This window comes from Notamacropus eugenii, chromosome 1, assembly GCF_028372415.1.
Source record: "Notamacropus eugenii isolate mMacEug1 chromosome 1, mMacEug1.pri_v2, whole genome shotgun sequence".
Lineage (NCBI taxonomy): Eukaryota > Metazoa > Chordata > Mammalia > Diprotodontia > Macropodidae > Notamacropus > Notamacropus eugenii.
The window spans coordinates 525,293,227-525,311,780 of NC_092872.1; the positions used below are offsets into that span (position 1 = coordinate 525,293,227).

The 18,554-nt window shown below is 33.7% G+C and overlaps 1 protein-coding gene across 13 annotated transcripts in view; it reads left to right on the top strand.

The window, feature by feature from the left end:
- NCOA1 (nuclear receptor coactivator 1) overlaps positions 1 to 18,554 on the top strand; it is a 241,668-nt gene that overhangs the window by 164,787 nt on the left and 58,327 nt on the right. For all 13 annotated transcript variants that reach the window (XR_011972410.1, XM_072633863.1, XM_072633870.1 and 10 more), the window contains 2 exons: positions 7,904 to 8,084; positions 11,308 to 11,434. Coding sequence is in view for 12 of the 13 variants with exons in the window: in XM_072633863.1 (XP_072489964.1) it covers positions 7,904 to 8,084; positions 11,308 to 11,434 (308 nt within the window). In the remaining variant the exon portion in view is untranslated. The remainder of the gene's footprint in view (positions 1 to 7,903; positions 8,085 to 11,307; positions 11,435 to 18,554) is intronic.

Consider the following 18,554-nt stretch of genomic DNA (forward strand, 5'->3'; position numbering starts at 1 on the left):
AGCTGCCCCAAAACACAAATCCGTAAGATCAACAGAGAAAACTAATTATACTAAAATGTGTGTGTGTGTGTGTGTGTGTGTGTGTGTGTTAAGTTCACAGATCCCAGGTTAAGAACCTCTGGAGAGTAACATGGAGAGGTGAGAGAAGGAACAAGATAAAAAATTATTCAGTTAACTACGACAACAAATTAAGATTTTCATGCTCATATACAAAGAACAGAACACATATGCATTTCCCTTTTTAAGAGGTCATGCCATAAGACAAACTTTGTATTCATTTAGACCTAGGCAAATTCTAATGAGTTTAATAGAAGCTACTTAAAGTTACATGGTTAAAAGAATTTGTGTTCACCCAAAAGTTGGTCATAAAGTGATGACTTTTTTTTTTTTTTGGTAAAGAAACTCAGAATGACCACAGAAGGTGGAGAGGAATTGCAATTTGTGTTGTTGAATGAAGTATCTATTTCTGATAACCACAAAACTTTGCAATTAGTGACATTCAAAGAGTAGACATGAAATTTTTTTGTCAGAAAGTATGTAGGCTACTCTAGGGAAACTAAAGTACTTTATTTCTTTAAAGTAATGGAAGCTATCAAGGATTAAAAATATTTCAGTGTGCATGGGAATATGGTTTACAATAAAATGGTGTGAAGTGCTTAAAGAATCTCTGTGCAACAAGTTCTGCCATTTCTTGAAGGGATTCATCATCTTCATTTCCTTCTTCTCATTCGTATGTTTGTGCCTCCAAGGATATATTGGCAGTCTTTCCTTCCACTGTAAGACTATTATCTTTTTTTAAAGTTTAACTAATAATCTTTAATTATTTCAATAATCATTCATCATTTAATTATACTACATATGGATAAAATATGACCTTGAGGGGAGGATGGAAGAAAAGAGACTTAGAAATTGAGATGCTCCTGCCTTTACCTTTATGACCTCAGATCTAGTGTTACCAGCAACCTGTATATGAACTGAAATTGATTTGACACTTTAGGTAAAATAGACAACATAACCTGCAGAGGTTAAACTATTAATGTTTTTCTTTTCATGATGGCTTGCTGATGGGCTGAAATAATTTTTGTCTAGATCAGAGTAAGTACATACAAAGGCTAGACTTATAGTTCCAAAAGATTTTGATATAAATTTCCTTACTCAGTTAATTTCACTGCTCATGATTTAGAAATGCTGTAGTACATTGACATAAAGCCGAAAACATCATTTATACTGATTCAATTTATATAAGGTGTTTCCCCTCTTTTAATTTTGTTTTCTTTGGTGCTATAAACATCACAATGCTTTTTTTAATATAAAAAATTTTATTCATAATACAAGTCAAAGCAAACATCAGTAATCAATAATCCTATTAATAGTTACAAAAACGAAATGATAGCGTTAGAGATTTTTACACAAGAAATAAATGCATAGGAGTTTACAGAAAAGGAAGTATATAGGGAACCAATATACTGAAATACAGTTATCAAAGTATTTTTTTGAAAACAAGTTCACCCCTAGGTTCAACACCCTGCTCTCATCTCTTAAATTTCGATCTATAAATTCTAGGTTAGAAACCTTGATGTCCTGTAGTATCAGGGTACTTGGTGGAGTCTTTTTCTATTTTCAGTGGCTTAAAGTGGGTATTTTACCCTCTAGGGTTGAAAGTCTTTATGAATCATCAAATGATTTGAAAACTCACTGTTTTGGACTGTTATTTTCTTAACCTGTTTCTTACTATTTAACCTATTTCTCAATATATTATTGTAATAATATAATATTAAGGTAGATCAACCAAGAGACCTTGAAATGTACTAGTGAGTTTACAATGTGTGCCAGTGAATCAGGAAAATAATAAGGCAAACGTATCTAATCTGATAGCCTAGTTATTATGTAATGCTTCAGTAATAATGCGGAATCAATACTCACAATTAGCAGTAATCCTAGAAGCAATGATTACTACTCCATAAACAGCAAGCATTAATCCATAACTAAAAATCATTAGTCAGCCACACAGGTTGAGTCATTAGAGACCTCTACAGGCAGTTAGTACAATTCATACCTGGAAGCAAAGTCTTCTAACACATATATGCCTCTACTTGAATACCTATATGAAGGAGTAACACACTACAGCTCTCAGAGCTGACCTTTTCACTTTTGGACAGCTCTGAATTATCATGTCATGGTGCACATGGGGTCTTTCTTTAGCTTTTAAAGCCCTTTATAACCTGGCCTCTTCCTACCTTTTCAGTGTTATTCCTGTCATCCGTGATCTAGTAATTACTGCTTGCTTTTTTTTTTTTCTTTATCATTTTCACTAACTGTTCCCCTTGCTTGGACTTTTCTTCCTCCTCATCACCACTACTTGGCTTTCTTTCAAGTCTTATCTAAAATCCTACCTTATGCAAGAAGACTTTCTTGAACCTCCTTAATCTTAATCCCTTTCCTCTGAGATTTTCTCTAATTTATCCCATATGTATTTTTTTTGTACATAGCTATTTGCATGTTGTCTCCCCCAAGGACTATGAACTCCTTGAGAGTATGGATGTTTTTTCCCAGGGCTTGGTCCATAATAGTCAATTAATAAAAATGGTTTTGACTTAATTTTTTCTTTTATCATCCAAAATTGCTGCCAAAATGGCCAGACTGTTTTACAGGTCTAACAATAATGTATTAGTATACCACTCTTTTTCTTTAAAAAATAAAATAAAATAAAGTTTTATTGACATTTTCTACTTCTTCAGTATACCTCATCATTTTTATTGGTTTTCTAGTTGAGTTGATGTCTTAGAACTTTTAGTTGAATTGGAGCAATGTTTCATGTTTTTTCATGGGGGCATGGGGTGTGCGTGTGTGTAACCAGCTTTTTATTAAGTGGTTGCTTTGGTTTTTTTCTTCTCCAGGCTTATCATGATTGCTGCCATTTCATCATTTCCTTTAATTTGTTTTTTTAATTAACAATTATACCTGTAACTCCTTCTGCTGCCCTCCTCATTGAAAAAAACAAAAACCAGTCTGAAAAATGAAGTCCTAAATATATAGCAGTGTAAATTCCCACATTAGCTGTATCCAAAAAATGTGTCATTCTATATTAGACATTCATCATCTCTCTCTTAGGAAGTGGATGCTCTGTTGCATCTCTATTCTTTTAGAGTTGTACTTTATCATTGCATTACTCAGATATTTCTTAAAGACCACGGTCTTTAAAACTTAGTTGTTTTTTTAAAATATGTTTTCATATAAATTGTTCTAGTTCTGCTCATTTTACTCCATATTAGTTCATTGTGGTCTCCTAGTTTTCTAAAAAATTTGCTATTTCATCATTTCTTAAGGCACAACAATATGCATTCATATGCCACAATATATTTAGCTATTCCTCAAAAGATAAATATATCCTTAGTTCCTAGTTTGGGGTAACTACTCAAATTGCTGCTATAAATATTTTTCAATGTAGACTTTTTTTGTCTTTATTTGATTTTATTGGGATATCGGCCTAATACTGGTGTAGTTGGATCAAAGGGTATACATAGTTTAGTAACTTTCTAGCCGTTGTTTCAAGTTGTTTTCCAGAATGGTCAGAACACTTCACAGCTCCACCAAACCGTTCACTAGTATGCCTGTTTTTCTACGGTTTCTCTAACATGTCACTTGCCTCTTTTGCCATCTTTGCCAGTCTGATAAACCTGAGGTAGAACCTCAAATTTGCTTTACTTTGCATTTTCCTAATTGTTAGTGATTTAGAGCATTTAAAAATGTGATTGTTGATAGCTTGGCCTGTTCATATCTTTTGAATATTTACCTATTGAAGAATGACTTTTTGTCATATAAATCTGAATCAGTTTCTATTATATATCTTGGATATGAGACCTTTATCAAAGAAACTTGTTGAAAAGGGTTTTTTTTCCCATTTAACTATTGCCATTCTAATTTTTATGAAAATTTCTTTTTATGTAATCATAGTTACCTATTTTCTCTATCCTCTATCATCTCGCTAGTCACATACTCCCATTTATAGATTTTAAATATAGTAATAATAATAACTGGCATTTATAACATGTTCTAAGGGTCACAGAGTGCTTTACTCATATTGTGTGATTTCTTCCTTGCTTCTCCAGTTTGTTTATGATGTGATTTTTTTTTTTCACATCTAGACTTTGTATCCATTTTTAACTTGTCTAGGTATATGGTGTGAGGCGATGACCTAAATCTAATTTCTGCCATACTGATGTCCAGCTGCCCAGCACTTTTTGTCATTTCAGTCAATCCTCCAGTATTTAGTATTTGGTGTATTTAGATTTATCAAATCTATGCCATTTTGTTTTCCTGTTGCATGTCATATACCTAATCTGTTTTTGATCACTGTGTTTTTTTTTAATCCAGCATCAAATTGTTTTAATGCTTAGTTTGAGTTCTGATATCAAGAGAGCCCCTTTTTCACCCTCTCCCTCTCCCCCTTCCCCAGTATTACACTTAAGCTTATTGACTTTTTTTCCTCCATAATGGATTTCTTTACTTTCTTCTAGGTCTTTAAAATATTCTTTGGCTAGGTGGATTAGTACAGAGTATATGGCCTAGCTTATGTTTTCTCACACATACACATGATGCCCATGGGAAGAGTGGGCACAAACATAAATGTATAATGATAGTGAAGCACATACACCAAGATAATTCACAAACTTGGAGCATCAGGTTCAAGAACTTTCTGTAGCTCCCTTTTGGTGCACTTAGCTCTGCTGGGTCTCTGCTCCACACATCTGCCCCCCACACCTTCCCTTTTCTCCTAAGGTCTGCTCTTTTCCATAGTCAACCTCTCTTCTCTACTATAAGCTTGACTAAGCTCTTTGAACCTACTTCCTCTTTTTCACTTATTGTCACTATATCTGTGTCTGTCTGAAGTATGTATTTCTGCTTCCCACTGGATACAATTTCCCCTATTGGTACAATAACTCTCCTTCAAAGCTCATATGGATGATGTGAAGAAAGGAATGCCCTTGTTACCCTGCCTTCAGGAGGTTTTCCTCCATAGGAAGCTCCCAGCTTGTAGAATGTTAACTGCTGCATGGCTTTCTTTTTTATATATAGGTTCATGCAGCATAAATGGCACTCTGTTAATTACTAGATATTTACTGTGTGGATAAATTTGGATTGAGTAAAATTGTCTTTATCCAGTGTCCAAAGCCTTTTTTATTCCTCTAATGTTGATTAAAGAACTTATCACGTTGTTACGGGGTCATAGGAAAATTTTCTTTTAACCTCTTTTATTCCTTCTCCCTGTGTGTTGATAGTCTAAGCTTTCTCCAGCTATGTCAACTGAGGTGAGTAGGAAGTCCCTCCTTTACATAATGAAGAATTTTTAAAAGATTTTTTAGAAAACCCAAGTGTAGAAAAATTACCAAACAGTCTAATATTACATGAAGTGTTCTATACCCAAAACCTTCCTCCAAGAAGTAGAAAAAATACCTTTCCATATCTGCTTTGAAACTAAGCTTGTGCATTATTTTATAACATTTAATTTACATTTCTTTGTTATTTTTATTTATTTTGTTATAAAATGCCCAAAATAACAGAACACTTAGTAGAAATCTTAATCCAGTTTCAAAAAAGAAAAATGAAACAGATATAAAGGAACTGGGGGAAGGGTGGCAGGAATAAACCCTTATCTACATGGATTTACATGAGAATTATGTGAAAGTTTCAAAGAACAGTTAATACCAAGGTCACACAAATTATTCTTAAAACCTGAGAAAGAAAACCCTCGACTTATTTTATAAATTAAACATAGCCCTAATACCTAAATCGGAAAAGCATAAAGCAAAATAAGAAAGGTATTGACTAGTATTAATAACTACCAATTAAAAAATTTTAAATGAAATCTAGGCAAAAGACTACTACAGTTTATCAAAGAAAAATATTCACTATGATCATGTTGGGTTTATACTAGGAATGTAATAAGCATGTTAAATATTGGAAACACAATTAACCATTATATTAAAAGTGAAAACACCCAAAACTACATGAGTATCTCAATAGCTACAAAACAAAAAACTTTTAACAAGTGCAACATTTCATTTTTACTTTTAAAAAGTTATACAATATAGATATATAGGGACCTTTTTCTTTTAAACTGTCGTGAAAGGTATCTAAATCCACAAGTTAACATTAAACGGAATATAAAATGTAACATAGAAACACTAGAAGCTTTCTCTTGCCTCATTTACTCATATACATTATTTTACATTTTTATAATTACTGGCAGCAGCTATAGTTTAATAAACATTTACTTAAATACCTTCCTATGTTCCAAACATTGAGGATACAAAAAAGAAAAATAGTTAATTCCTGTGTAACAGTTAAAATTAAGGTAGATTGAGGCACAAATTTCTGAGCATGATCAATTCATTAGTTAAGTTTGAATTCACCACAATTTCCCCAGCATAAGCTGAGATCCTGAGGTAGAGAATAGCTACTTTTAAATAATTTATAGGGAAATGCAGAATAAAGGATAGGACTACATAGATAGGGAGCAAATTATGATTGTTTACAGTGCTTGAGGTATGTGAGGGATAGTGTGATTGGTTGGTAATTGGAAATGAAGGGCAAGAAACAACTACTTCCTTACCTCCTGTGACTAAGAAATGTTCCTTGTTTCAGTCCATCTACAAGGTTAGAGATAGTGGCCCAGACTTAATTTGGATAATCAACCAGACATCCTGGAAGAATAACTTGGTGGTATAAAAGTACTAAACCAGACTCTCTGGTGTCCATCTTCCTCCTTCAAAAGTAACAAATTTCCTTGTAGAGTAGAGCTATAATAAGTCAAAGAACTGAATTTCTAAACTTAATGCATTACAAGCCAGGTGAATTTCTGAAATAAATTTAGAGACAAAGAATCATGACCTAGGCAGTTACAAGACAAAGTTCATTAACTGTAAATACATTCAATTAAAAAAAGGACAAAGAATCAATCTGATTATTCTACCTGCCTTCAAGGAGCTTACAATTTAATGAGGGAAGACAGCATACAAAAGAAAGCTGAAAAACTAGGAGAAGGGCAAACCAGGTGACACCTGACTCAGGATTAATGCCAAGAAGAGCAGTTTTCAAAAATGGAGTTAACCAAGAAGGTTGGGAGTCCTCTCTATAAAGAAGGCTTTGGGAGGAGTTTAGTACTTCACTCTCTGTCCCCCCAATCAGCAGATAATTGCAACTGAGGGTGAGTTGAGGAAGTGTAGTGTATCAAAACCTCAATTATTCTTCATGATAATGAGATTTGAGGTCATCATCTTAAAATGTTGTTCATGTTGTTCCAAAGACTCAAGCTAAGCAAAACTGCTGGTGGAAAATGGATTAATAATAGCAATAAATCAAAAGAAATATGTAAACTTATTGAGAGTATTTGAATTAAATAGTGAGATCAGAACCTATATTGCTAGGAGTTAAGGAAAGTAGCAAGAGAGGAAACAAGTTCATAAAGCTTTGCATAGGAGTTTGGCTGTGAAAGGTAAGAGATTCAGGATAATTGCCTGAGAAGGTGGTAGATTGAAATGAAGGGGTTTTTTTCTCTTTTTCTTTTGGCCAATGAGAGTCCTGCTTCAGTATGTTAATACTTAGCCTGAAAGAAACAGAACTGGGAGATGAGGACCAGAGGTGACTGAAGGGTAAGAGATTGTAGTGCTATACCATGTTGTCTCCTACAGTTAAGTTTCAGTCAGAATTTGAGGCTAACTCTCTTGACTCCAACTTAGGTGTGCTTTCCACTATTCCAAGTTATTTCCATGCAGTGTCATTTTATTTTCTCCCCCCCAAAAAACCACATCACACTTAATTCCTAAAGTGCAAAGTAAAGCGGATTGCTTCTGATAGAAGGATAGAAATTACAATAACCTTTGATTTTGCTTTCTCATCTTAGTTTCCAGCAGACCTTGAACAGTTTGATCCGTTACTGCCGGCACTAGAGAAGGCTTCACAGCTGCCAGGTTTGTGTGAATCAGAAAGGATGGAAGGCGGAAACACTGGGGTAACCATCAAAGCAGAAATTCTGCCAACTGCCCTTCAGTCTACCCCAGCCAGACCTCCTCCCAGACTGAATAGTATGTATTGAGTACAAAGCTTTTTAAAAATGTTTTCTGAAAGGGGTATATATACATAGTAGCATTTAGACATCTAGAAACTTTGGCTTCTGTGAGTGAAATGTCAACTGATAATGTAACAGAAGTGGTGTATTAGAGTTCTATTTATTGATTTCCATATATGTTAGATACATTTTAAGTTATCTGAGCAAAGTCTCTAGACCTGTTACGTCACTATCAGGCAAGGTTGCTCTCCTGTTCCCAAAAGGGCACCCCCTAGTACCCACTTCACAGGTATATTGTTGAGTGGGACAAATACAAACTTACATCTGTGGTCAAATACAGATTTTTTATTTTTAACTCATTAAATATGGAATTTGGAAGTAAAGAGGGAATCATTATTTGAAGAGTCCTTGGTAAATGAGTAGAATAAATTCTCTGTTAAGAAGTTTTATAGTCAAGAAGTTAACTACATGGTGATGTGTTTTTATGAATTAAACAGTCAAGTATTTACTTCATATCTGACACAGGAAAACGTGTTTCCCCTCTTGGGACTGGTTTCCTCCTTTGTAAAATAAAGGGATTACAGTAAAGAACTTCTAAGAACCCTTCCAGTAAAAACAAATACGAGTGAGGACATCAGCTGAAGAATTATAATTAAGTCACTACATGGAAAGCTTTTTGTATTTTTCATATCAAAATAAGACAGTATTTATCTTGTCAATAAAAAATACCTTTTTACTTCTTAAGAACTTTCCAACTTTTATTAATAAGGAATTGTTTTTTGCTTGAGAATCAGAAAAAGAACTCGGAAAACATTGTTGACAAAATGACAAATAGGCCAATTGATCCCACGTTATATCCTCTTAAGGAAGGAATAATGCATATATTGCTTTTTAACAAAGAATTCACTTTTTTCTGTTATCTTTTGTGGAATTTATATAAGAAGTACTAGAACTAAAGTAGATATGTAAATATCTAAGTATTTGTTCGGAAATAGTTTTCAAATGAATTTGTTTTGAAATCTGGGATTACATGTCAAATCCTGCCTGTGCTGCATATATAGTAGTCACTCTATATTTGCTGGTTAATCCAGAAACTCATAGGAAAGAATGTGGTGCTCTACATATTTAAATACAAGCACGCTTTTAATGGTGAACGAATTTGACTATTCCAGGCCCTGTGAATTGAACGGAATCAGGCAAACAAATTAAATCATCAACAATTTATTAAGTACCAGCTATGTTCTAAGCATTGTGCTTAGTGCTGGGGGAACACAAAGTCTCCCCTAAAAGAACCCCAGTCCATACCCTATGGAGCTCAGAGTCTAATGGAGAAGTCAACATGCAAAAAACTTTGTGAAAAGAAGATATAGAGAGAAGATAAATTGGAGGGTAATAATTTAGCAAAGTGGCAGGCTACAAAATAAACCCTTACAGCATTTCTATATAATATTAACAAAAGATGCTGGAAGTAATAATAGGGAATTCTCATTCTAACTAACTTCAAAATGCATTGGAAATGAAAATAAGTTGATTTTGGTTTTTTTTGGGGGGGGGGGTGTTGTAAGTTGTGATGGAAGATACTACATATTTACATAAGAGAGCTACAAATTAAATGTTAGAATAGGTCCAAGGGGTACTGACTGAGAAATTAGGGGAACATTTCTCTAGAGAATTTGCCATTTTAATTGTTTATGAGTAAAGGTGGGTAAAAGCTGAGGTGGCAGCTAGATGAGTCAAAAGTTATTGAGGAGAAAGCATTCCAGACACTCTCATCAAGGCTGGAAAGCAGAGAGCTTTTATAAATGAAAAGAGGTCTGGCTTGGCAGAATTTATAGTATGTCTAGCTGAATAATATGATACAAGTCTGGAAAAATAGAATAACACTTGATTAGGGAGAACTTTGAATACCAGACAACCTCCACATAATAGGCAATAATGAGCCATTAAAATTGTCATTGATTAATAGTTTGACAGTAGTGAATTTGCCAAATAATTGAAAGTTTTCATATTAGGCATCAAAATTATTTTTATAGAAAATTTCCTAAAATTATTCCCCTCTATAATTAAAAAATAAAACTTTTTTGGTATCCTTGAGTTATCCCATATAACAAACAATAACAAAGGATGGGCGAATAGTTGGGCATAACTAATCTTCATATCAAAAAATATATGCAGTGGCATTTGTCCATAGGGAGCCCCCCCATTTCTGCAAAGAATGGAAAACTGCCTTATATCTCCTTTTAAAGGTCAAATGCAGGCATTATGTCTTAGCATTCAGTTTCAGTTATTGTTCATTCTATTTATGTTATTTTAGTCAATGGATATATTTTTTTCTGGTTCTGCTTACTTCATTTTGTATAGTTCCTATGTTTAGCAGTAGTCTTTATATTTATTTCTTGCAGCTCAGTAATATTTCATTACATTAATGTATGTAACTTGCTTAGCTATTTTTCAGTCACTACCTGCTTTGTTTACAGTTCTCATAGTTTCAAATTGCTTTCCAGAGTGTTTGTACTGTTTCATAGATCCACCAGTAGTGTACTAATATGCCCATATTCCACAATTCCTTTTAACATTTGACTATTACCCATTTTTTGCCATCTTTCCCAATTTGCAGAGTACAAAGTGACTTATGATTTACTTTGATAGCTTTTGCTTTTATTAATGATTTTAAGCATTCATATGACTGTTATTAGTTTTCATTTCCTTTTTTTGAGAATTATTTGTTCATATTCATTGACCTATTGGGGTTAGAGATTTTACATCTTATATATTTCAGTTAGTTGACACTTTATACATCAGGCTTTCATCAGAGATATAGATGCAAGGACTTTTTCGCATAGATTATCAGTTCTCTTCTTATCCTAGTTACATTCATTTTTTTCATGCAACAACAGCTTTTAATTTCATGTAATCAAAATTTGATTTTATTTTTCCTTTTTCAATCACTTCTACTCCTTGTGTGCCCCAGAATTCAATCTCTACTCATTTTTGTGAAACATAACTTACAGTGATTATAAGGTAGTTCAAAGGGATTGTTTGCTTGCTTCTTAGTTCTTGGTTACGTTTTGTGATCATTTGTTATTTAAATAGTTGTTAATGGATGAGCATCCACAGAGTGCATGAAGTATCATTGCATTGTGAAAACCTTGTTTAACGCCTTAATAAAGTATTTCTACAGAGTTTTGTGATATTTGCCACTATTTTGTGACATTGAGTTCCTGTTTGTCTTGATTCAGGATTGCCTGAGCTCGAACTGAGTGGTCTCGATCATCAGTTTGGGCAACCAGGAATAGATGACCAGGTTCCATGGGCAAATAACACAATGACTGCTATGAATCAAGGACCTTTGAATAAACCAGAAGAGTAAGTAGCAAGTGGATTTTAACTTACCTGTATTTTAAGTGGCCATCATAAAACAAATTTCACAACTAACCTGTAATAAATCACTCTGTACTGTTCATTCAAGTACTTTTTAAGTGTATGCCATTGATGGAACACATTGTATTTTTATATAATAGTTACATAATTAGTTGAATCATTTATATTGTCTAAGGCATTGTGCTAGCTGCTGAAGGGCATACAAAACAGTAAATAACTCAGTCCTTGCTATTCAGGAGCTAAAAACATCTAGGAGGGAAACTAGATATCTAAGTATCAATAGATCAATAGCAATATAAGGCAGAATATTTAAGTGCTGACTGAAGGATACCAAAAAAATAAGTACTGTAAGCAAAATGTGTTATGATGTGATATGAGCCAGAACCATCATTGTGTGTTGAAATGTTTGGAGATGAGAATAGTAGACCCTCTGTACTGACATTAAAGGTGGTGAGTTTGGTTTAGGACCTATCAAATTTGTGAGGATACCTGTAAAGTCAAGTAGAAATGTCCAGCATGCAGTTGATTTGTAAAAAAGAAGTTATGATTTTAAATAAGGATTTAAGAATCATTTGAATAGAGGCCTTGGAATTAGGTGGCATCTCTCAAAGCATTAGTTTTTAGAGAAAACTCCAGACAGAGGGCCAAAAGCTGAGCTTTGAGGGACAGTGACGTTTAATCAGCAAGAAGAGAAAAAATCATTTAGAATAAGAAAGTAGAGGGAGAAGAGGATAGGATAAGATGAATAGATAAGAGAAGAAGCAGGGAAACCAAGGAAGAGATTGTTTCAAGTTTAGTATTCAAGAGCATCAAATGCTGTTGATTATTGATTAGCTTAAGATAATAGGGATCAAATGAAAAAATGGGAATTATCCTGGAGAAGAGAATGGGGGGAGACAGGGGCATACAAAACAGTATATATGTAGCTGTCTCTAAATATTTTAAGAGCTTTTTTGTGGAAGAGGGATTAGACCTTGTTCTCCTTGACTCGGAAAACAGAAATTAAGAAAAATGAGTAGAAGCTGCAGAGAGGCACATATTTCTTGTTTCAATGTAAATATATATGTGTGTGTGTGTGTGTGTGTGTGTGTGTGTGTGTGTGTGTGTGTGTATTCCTAATAATTGGAACTGTCTTGAGGATGGCTTCCTCAAGAACTAGCATATCACTAGAGGTCTTCTGGCAGAGACTGAATTAAGATTTGTCAGGGATCTTGTCAAGGGGATTCCTCTCCAATTGTGTATTAGACTAGATGATTTCTGATGTTCTGTTCATTCATTTTGACATTAAGAAGATCATTGGTGACTTTCACAATGATCAGTTTGAATAAAGTGGAAGAAACAGAATCCAGATTGTAAGTAGTTAATGAGTGACTCGGTAGTGAAGAAGTGGAGGCAGCTGCTTTGGACTAGCTACTTAATATATTTAGCAGAGTATTAAAAAAGAGAAGTAGGCTAGCAAATAAAGGGGATTGAGAGGCAGTCTGGGGCAATGGAAAAATTACTCTGATTGGAATTGCATCTCTGTTACTTACTACCTGCATGGCGATGGACAAATCACTTACCCTCTTTAGTCATCAATTTCCTTGTCTATAAAATGAGGGGAGTTGGACTAGATGACTTCTGAAATCTCTTCTAACACTAATTTTATGATCCTATGAAATTTTTTTACTCTGGATCTGAGACCTGTATGTCAGTATGTATAGGGAGAATTATAATAGCTAACATATCAAGTTTCATGATTTGCAAGGCTCTTTATTTACGTTATCTCATTTGATCCTCAAAACATTCCTGAGAGTCAAATGCTGGTATTCTCTACATTTTAAAGATAATGTAATTGAAGTTCAAACAGACTATCACTTACCCATAGTCATATAGTGTCAGAGGCAGAATTCAAACCCAGGTTTTTCCTAATTTCAAATATAATGCTCTTTCCACTACACAATGATTCCTCTCTCTATAAGAAAGAGCCAATGTCAACAGAAAGTTTGAAGATACTTAGAGAAGGGGCTAATCAAAGGATCCCTATTCCAAAGAGGGAGTTAGGGGATCAAATCAAAGAGTACAAATGGATGGGGGAAAGGGAGGAGCATCTCTTCCTTTGATGTGATGTGATGAGAAGATGTATCAAGATACAAAAGTATATTGAAATGAGGTAATTCATGCAGACTGACCTTGATCTTCCCAGTAAAGGTAGGAGAAAAGGTCATCTGAGAATGAGAAGGGCACAGTTGAAGTTAGCAGAGTTCCATGATACAGGAATGATCTGTACTCTTGGGGTAGAGAAAGCAGGCTTTAGAAATGATATATTGGAGATGATTATAGTGAGTACAAAAGAAGGTCAGAAAATGAAGAGAATCAACTCATTAGATTAATATTGAAGTGACTTAACTATAAAGCAGAACTGGGCAGGCAGGGAATAGATGGGGTTCAGAAATAGTAGAAAGGGTCAATCCTACTGCAGAGGCCTTTTCTGGATAAATACCAAAGTGTAGACCACACCTCTTCAAAGATCACAGCACCTTGAAAGCATAAAGAGACAAAACACTAAAGAAGATAACTTTAAAAAACAAAATTAACCAAATGGAAAAGGAGGCACAAAAATTCACTGAAGGACAGAGCTCTTTAAGAAGGCAGAATTGGATAAGTGGGAAAAGAGGTAAGCTCTTTGGAGAAAATAATTCCTTAAAAATTAGAATTGGGCCAGTGGAAGCTAGTGACTCCATGAAACATCACAAAATAATAAAACTAAGTCAAAACAATGAAAAAGATAGTAGAATATGTGAAATATCTCATCAGAAAGACAGCTGACCTGAAAAATAGATCGAGAAATCATTTAAGAATTTTTGGACTATGTCAAAGCCATGATCCCAAAAAAGAACTTCAACATCATATTTCAAGAAATTAACAGGGAAAATTGCCCCAGTATCTTAAATTCATAGGGTAAAATAGAAATTGAAAGAATCCATTGATCACCTCCTGAAAGAGATTCCAAACTGAAAACTTGCTGGAATAGCCAAATGCAAGAATTCCCAAGTCCAGGAGAAAATATTTCAAGCTGCCAGAAAGAAACAGTTCAGGTATCATGGAACCATAGACTGAATCATTCAAGATTTAGCAGCTACCATGATAAAAGAGTAGTGGACTTAGAATGTGATGTTCAAGAGAGCAAAGGGAGTTAGGATGACAATAAAAAATAATCTACCCAGCAAAATTGGGTATAATCTTCCAGGAAAAAAAAATGGATATTCAATGAAATAGAGGACTTTCAAGCATTCCTGATGAATAGACCAAGAGCTGAATAGAAAATTTGATATTCAAACACAAACCTCAAGAGAAGTATAAATGGGTAAACATAAAAGAGAAATTATTAGACTCAAAAAGTTAAACCGTTAACATTGCTTTTTGGAAAGATGATACATGCAACTCCATTAAAACAGTTGGAAGGAGTCTCCATAGATAAAAGGCACAGGCATAAGTTCATTATGTTGCAATGATCTCAGAAAAAAAGGGGCTGAGAAAATGGGAGGCATTGTGTAAGGAGGTGAGGAGAGGAAGAATGGGAAAAATTATATTACATAAAAGACACAAGGAAGAGCTTTTACAATGGAGGAATAAATGGTATGCTGGTATCAGGCAACACCTGAATCTCAACTCATTGGCAGTGGTTCAGAGAGAGAAGAAAATATATATACTTGCTCAGTTGGGTATAGAAATCTGTTTTATCCAGCAGGGAAGTAGGAGAGGAAAGGGATAAGAGAAAAGGAGAGAGTATTAAGGGAGGTGGTGGTCAGAAGCAAAACAGATTTTTAAGGAGAGGATAAAAAGATAAAGGATTTACAGACGAAAATAAAATGGAGGGAAATACATGGTAATCATAACCATGAATGTGAAAGGGATGAACTTACCCATAAAATAGAAGCAGTTAGAATGGATTAAAAAACAGAATTCAGAAATATGTTGTTTGCAAGAAGCACACTTGAAATCAAAAGTCACACATGGAGTTAAGATAAGGAACTAAAGGAAAAACGGCATGAATAGCAATCATGATCTCAGACAAAGCAACAGCAAAAATAGACCTAATTAAAAGGAATAATGTAAAAGAAGAAGATTTAGCAGTATCAGATCTTAGATTATATTATGAGGCAGTAATTATCAAAACTTTCTGGTACTATTGGCTAAGAAATAGGGTGGGTTAGTGAAACAGAATAGACATACAATACGCATTAGTAAATGATCACAGTAACCTTGTGTTTGACAGATGTAAAGATTTAAGCTTTTGGGATATGAATTCCCTATTTGGTAAAAAAAAAAAAAATTGTTTGGAAAACTAGAAAGCAATCTGGCAGAAATTGGATGTAGACCAATATTTTACACTATTTACCAAGATAAGGTCGGAATGGATATGTGAGCCAGATATGAAAGGAGATATAAGAAAATTTAAGAACATGGAGCACATTACCTATCAGACATATAAATTTGAGAAGAATGTATAAATAAACAAGAGATAAGCATTATGAGATATGAAATGGATTATTTTGATTACATTAAATTAACAAAGTTTTGTCCAAATAAAACCAATGTAGTCACAATTAGAAATAAAGAAGAAAATTGCAGGGGAGTGGATTATAGAGAGTTTCTCAGATAAAGGTCTCATATCTCAAGTATATAAAGAATTTTATTAAATTTATAAGAATGAAAGTCATTCTGCAGCTATGGTCAAAGGAGAAGAAGAGGTAGTTTTTTGATGAAGAGATTAAAACTTCATATAGTCATTTGAAAAAATGTCCTAAATCATTATCTATTAGAAATATAGATTAAAAACCTCTTTGAGAAGTCATCTTAAACCTTTCAAAGTGGCTAAAATGATAGAAGGAGAAAATAACAGATGTTTAAAAGGGATGTGGAAAAATTGGGACAGTTTGTGGAATTGTGATTTGATCCATTTTAGAGAGGAATCTGGAATTGTGCCCAAAAAGTTATGATACTCTGTATACCCTTTAACCAAACAATACCACTATTAGATGTTTCCCAGTGTGATCAAGAGAAGAAGAAAACGTATGTTTTAAAGTATTTATAGCATCTCAGCTTGAAATTGAGCTGATGCCCATCAGTTGGGAAATGGCTGAACAACTTCTGGTATACATTTTTGATGGAATATTACTTTGCTGTAAGAAATGATGAGCTGGTTGATTTTATTTATTTTTTAAAATTTATTTTTAGTTTTCAGCATTTGCTTTTATAAGAATTTGAGTTCTAAATTTTTCCCCCTCCCCAAGATGGCATACAATCTAATGTAGGCTATACGTGTACAATCATGATAAACATATTTTCACATTACTCATATATGTTATGAAAGAAGAATTAGAACAAAAGATAGAAAAAGAGAAAATAGTATGCTTTGATCTGCATTCATAAATTGTCTCAGATCATGAATTGGTTGATTTTTAGAAAAACAAAGATTTTCATGAAAGAATGAGAGAAATAAGCAAAAACAGAACATTGTATGCAGTAACAGCAATATTGTTCGAATTACATCTATGAAAGACTGAGTTATTTTGAATATTATAGATTCTCAGATACAACTATAAAGGACCTATGAAGGACAGTGCTATCTACCTCAAGAGAAAGAACTGATTAACAGAAGTTTGCATAGTATGGTTGTGTGTGTGAGCATGTATGAAATGGAGATCATCTCTAGTGCAGGGTGGGGAGGAAACAAGACAGTTTGGAACTTAAAATGTAGCAAAAATAATTTTTAAAAATGCAAGTATCATGGAAATTACAGTTTGCTAAAAGGTGTCATAGACAATGAAGTGACAATTTTTTTACATCATGTTTATCTGATAAAGGTTTCATTTCTCAAATATTAAGGGAACTGAGTCTAATTTATAAAAATATGAGCTGTCCCACAGTTGCTAAATGGTCAAAGCTATCTAGAGTCATATGAAAAAAATGTTCTAAATCACTATTGATTAGAGAAATGCAAATTAAAACAACCAAGGTACTGTGTCACACACATCAGAGTGACTAATATGATAGAAAAGGAAAATGATAGAGACTAAAGGGAATGTGGAAATACAGGAATACTAATGCACTGTTGATGGAGCTGTGAACTCTCCTACAATTTTATAGAATAATTTGGAGCTTTGTCCGAAGGACTATCAAATTCTTTGACTTAGCAATCCCACTACTAGGTATGTGTCCCTGAGAGTGGAAACAAAAAGAAAAGGACCTATATGTACAAAATATTTATTTTGTGATGACAATAAATTGGAATTTGAGAGCATACCCATCAGTTGGGGAATGGCTAAATGACTTGTGGTATATGATTGTGATGGAATACTATTGTGCAGTAAGAAATGATGAGTGGGATAGTTTCATAAAAATTTCGGGAGACTTAAATGAACTGATGCAAAGTGAAGTGAGAAAAACCAGGAGAACTTTAAACAAAGTAACAATATTGTAATGATGATCCACTGTAAAGACTTAACTACTCTTATCAAGACAGTAATCCAAGACAATTATGAAGGACTCAAGATGAAAAATGCTGTTTACCTCCAAAGAGAGAAAAGTGATGAACTTTGAGTACAAATTGAAATATGATTTTCTTTTGTTTTTTTCTTTCTTTCCTTTTTTTTCCTTTTACTAATATGGAAATAGGTTTTGCATGAATTCATATGTATAATTCATATTATATTGCTTGCCTTCTCAGTAGCTGGGGAACAGGCTAGAGGGAGTGAAACAGTTTGGAACTCAAAATTTCTTAAATGTCAAAAATAATTTTTTTTATAAATGCAAAATTCAGCTCCTATATAAGCCATAGATGTAGATAGCTCTGATAGACAACTGTGGGTATAGCTCTAACCCTGTGAAGTTCTTTCAGAGAACTTAACCAAATAGATTAGAGAAATATATCATTAAGTAGCTTAAAATATTTTTTAATTAAATTTTCTTCACTCTTGAGCAATCTTCCCTCTCTCTATTTCTTTTACTTCTCCCCTACCCATATTGAGAATAAAAGGGAAACACCACCCCTATTACAGATATGGCCAAAAATTTTTTTTATCTCATTCTGAATACTTTATTTCTCTGTTCGAAAGATGGA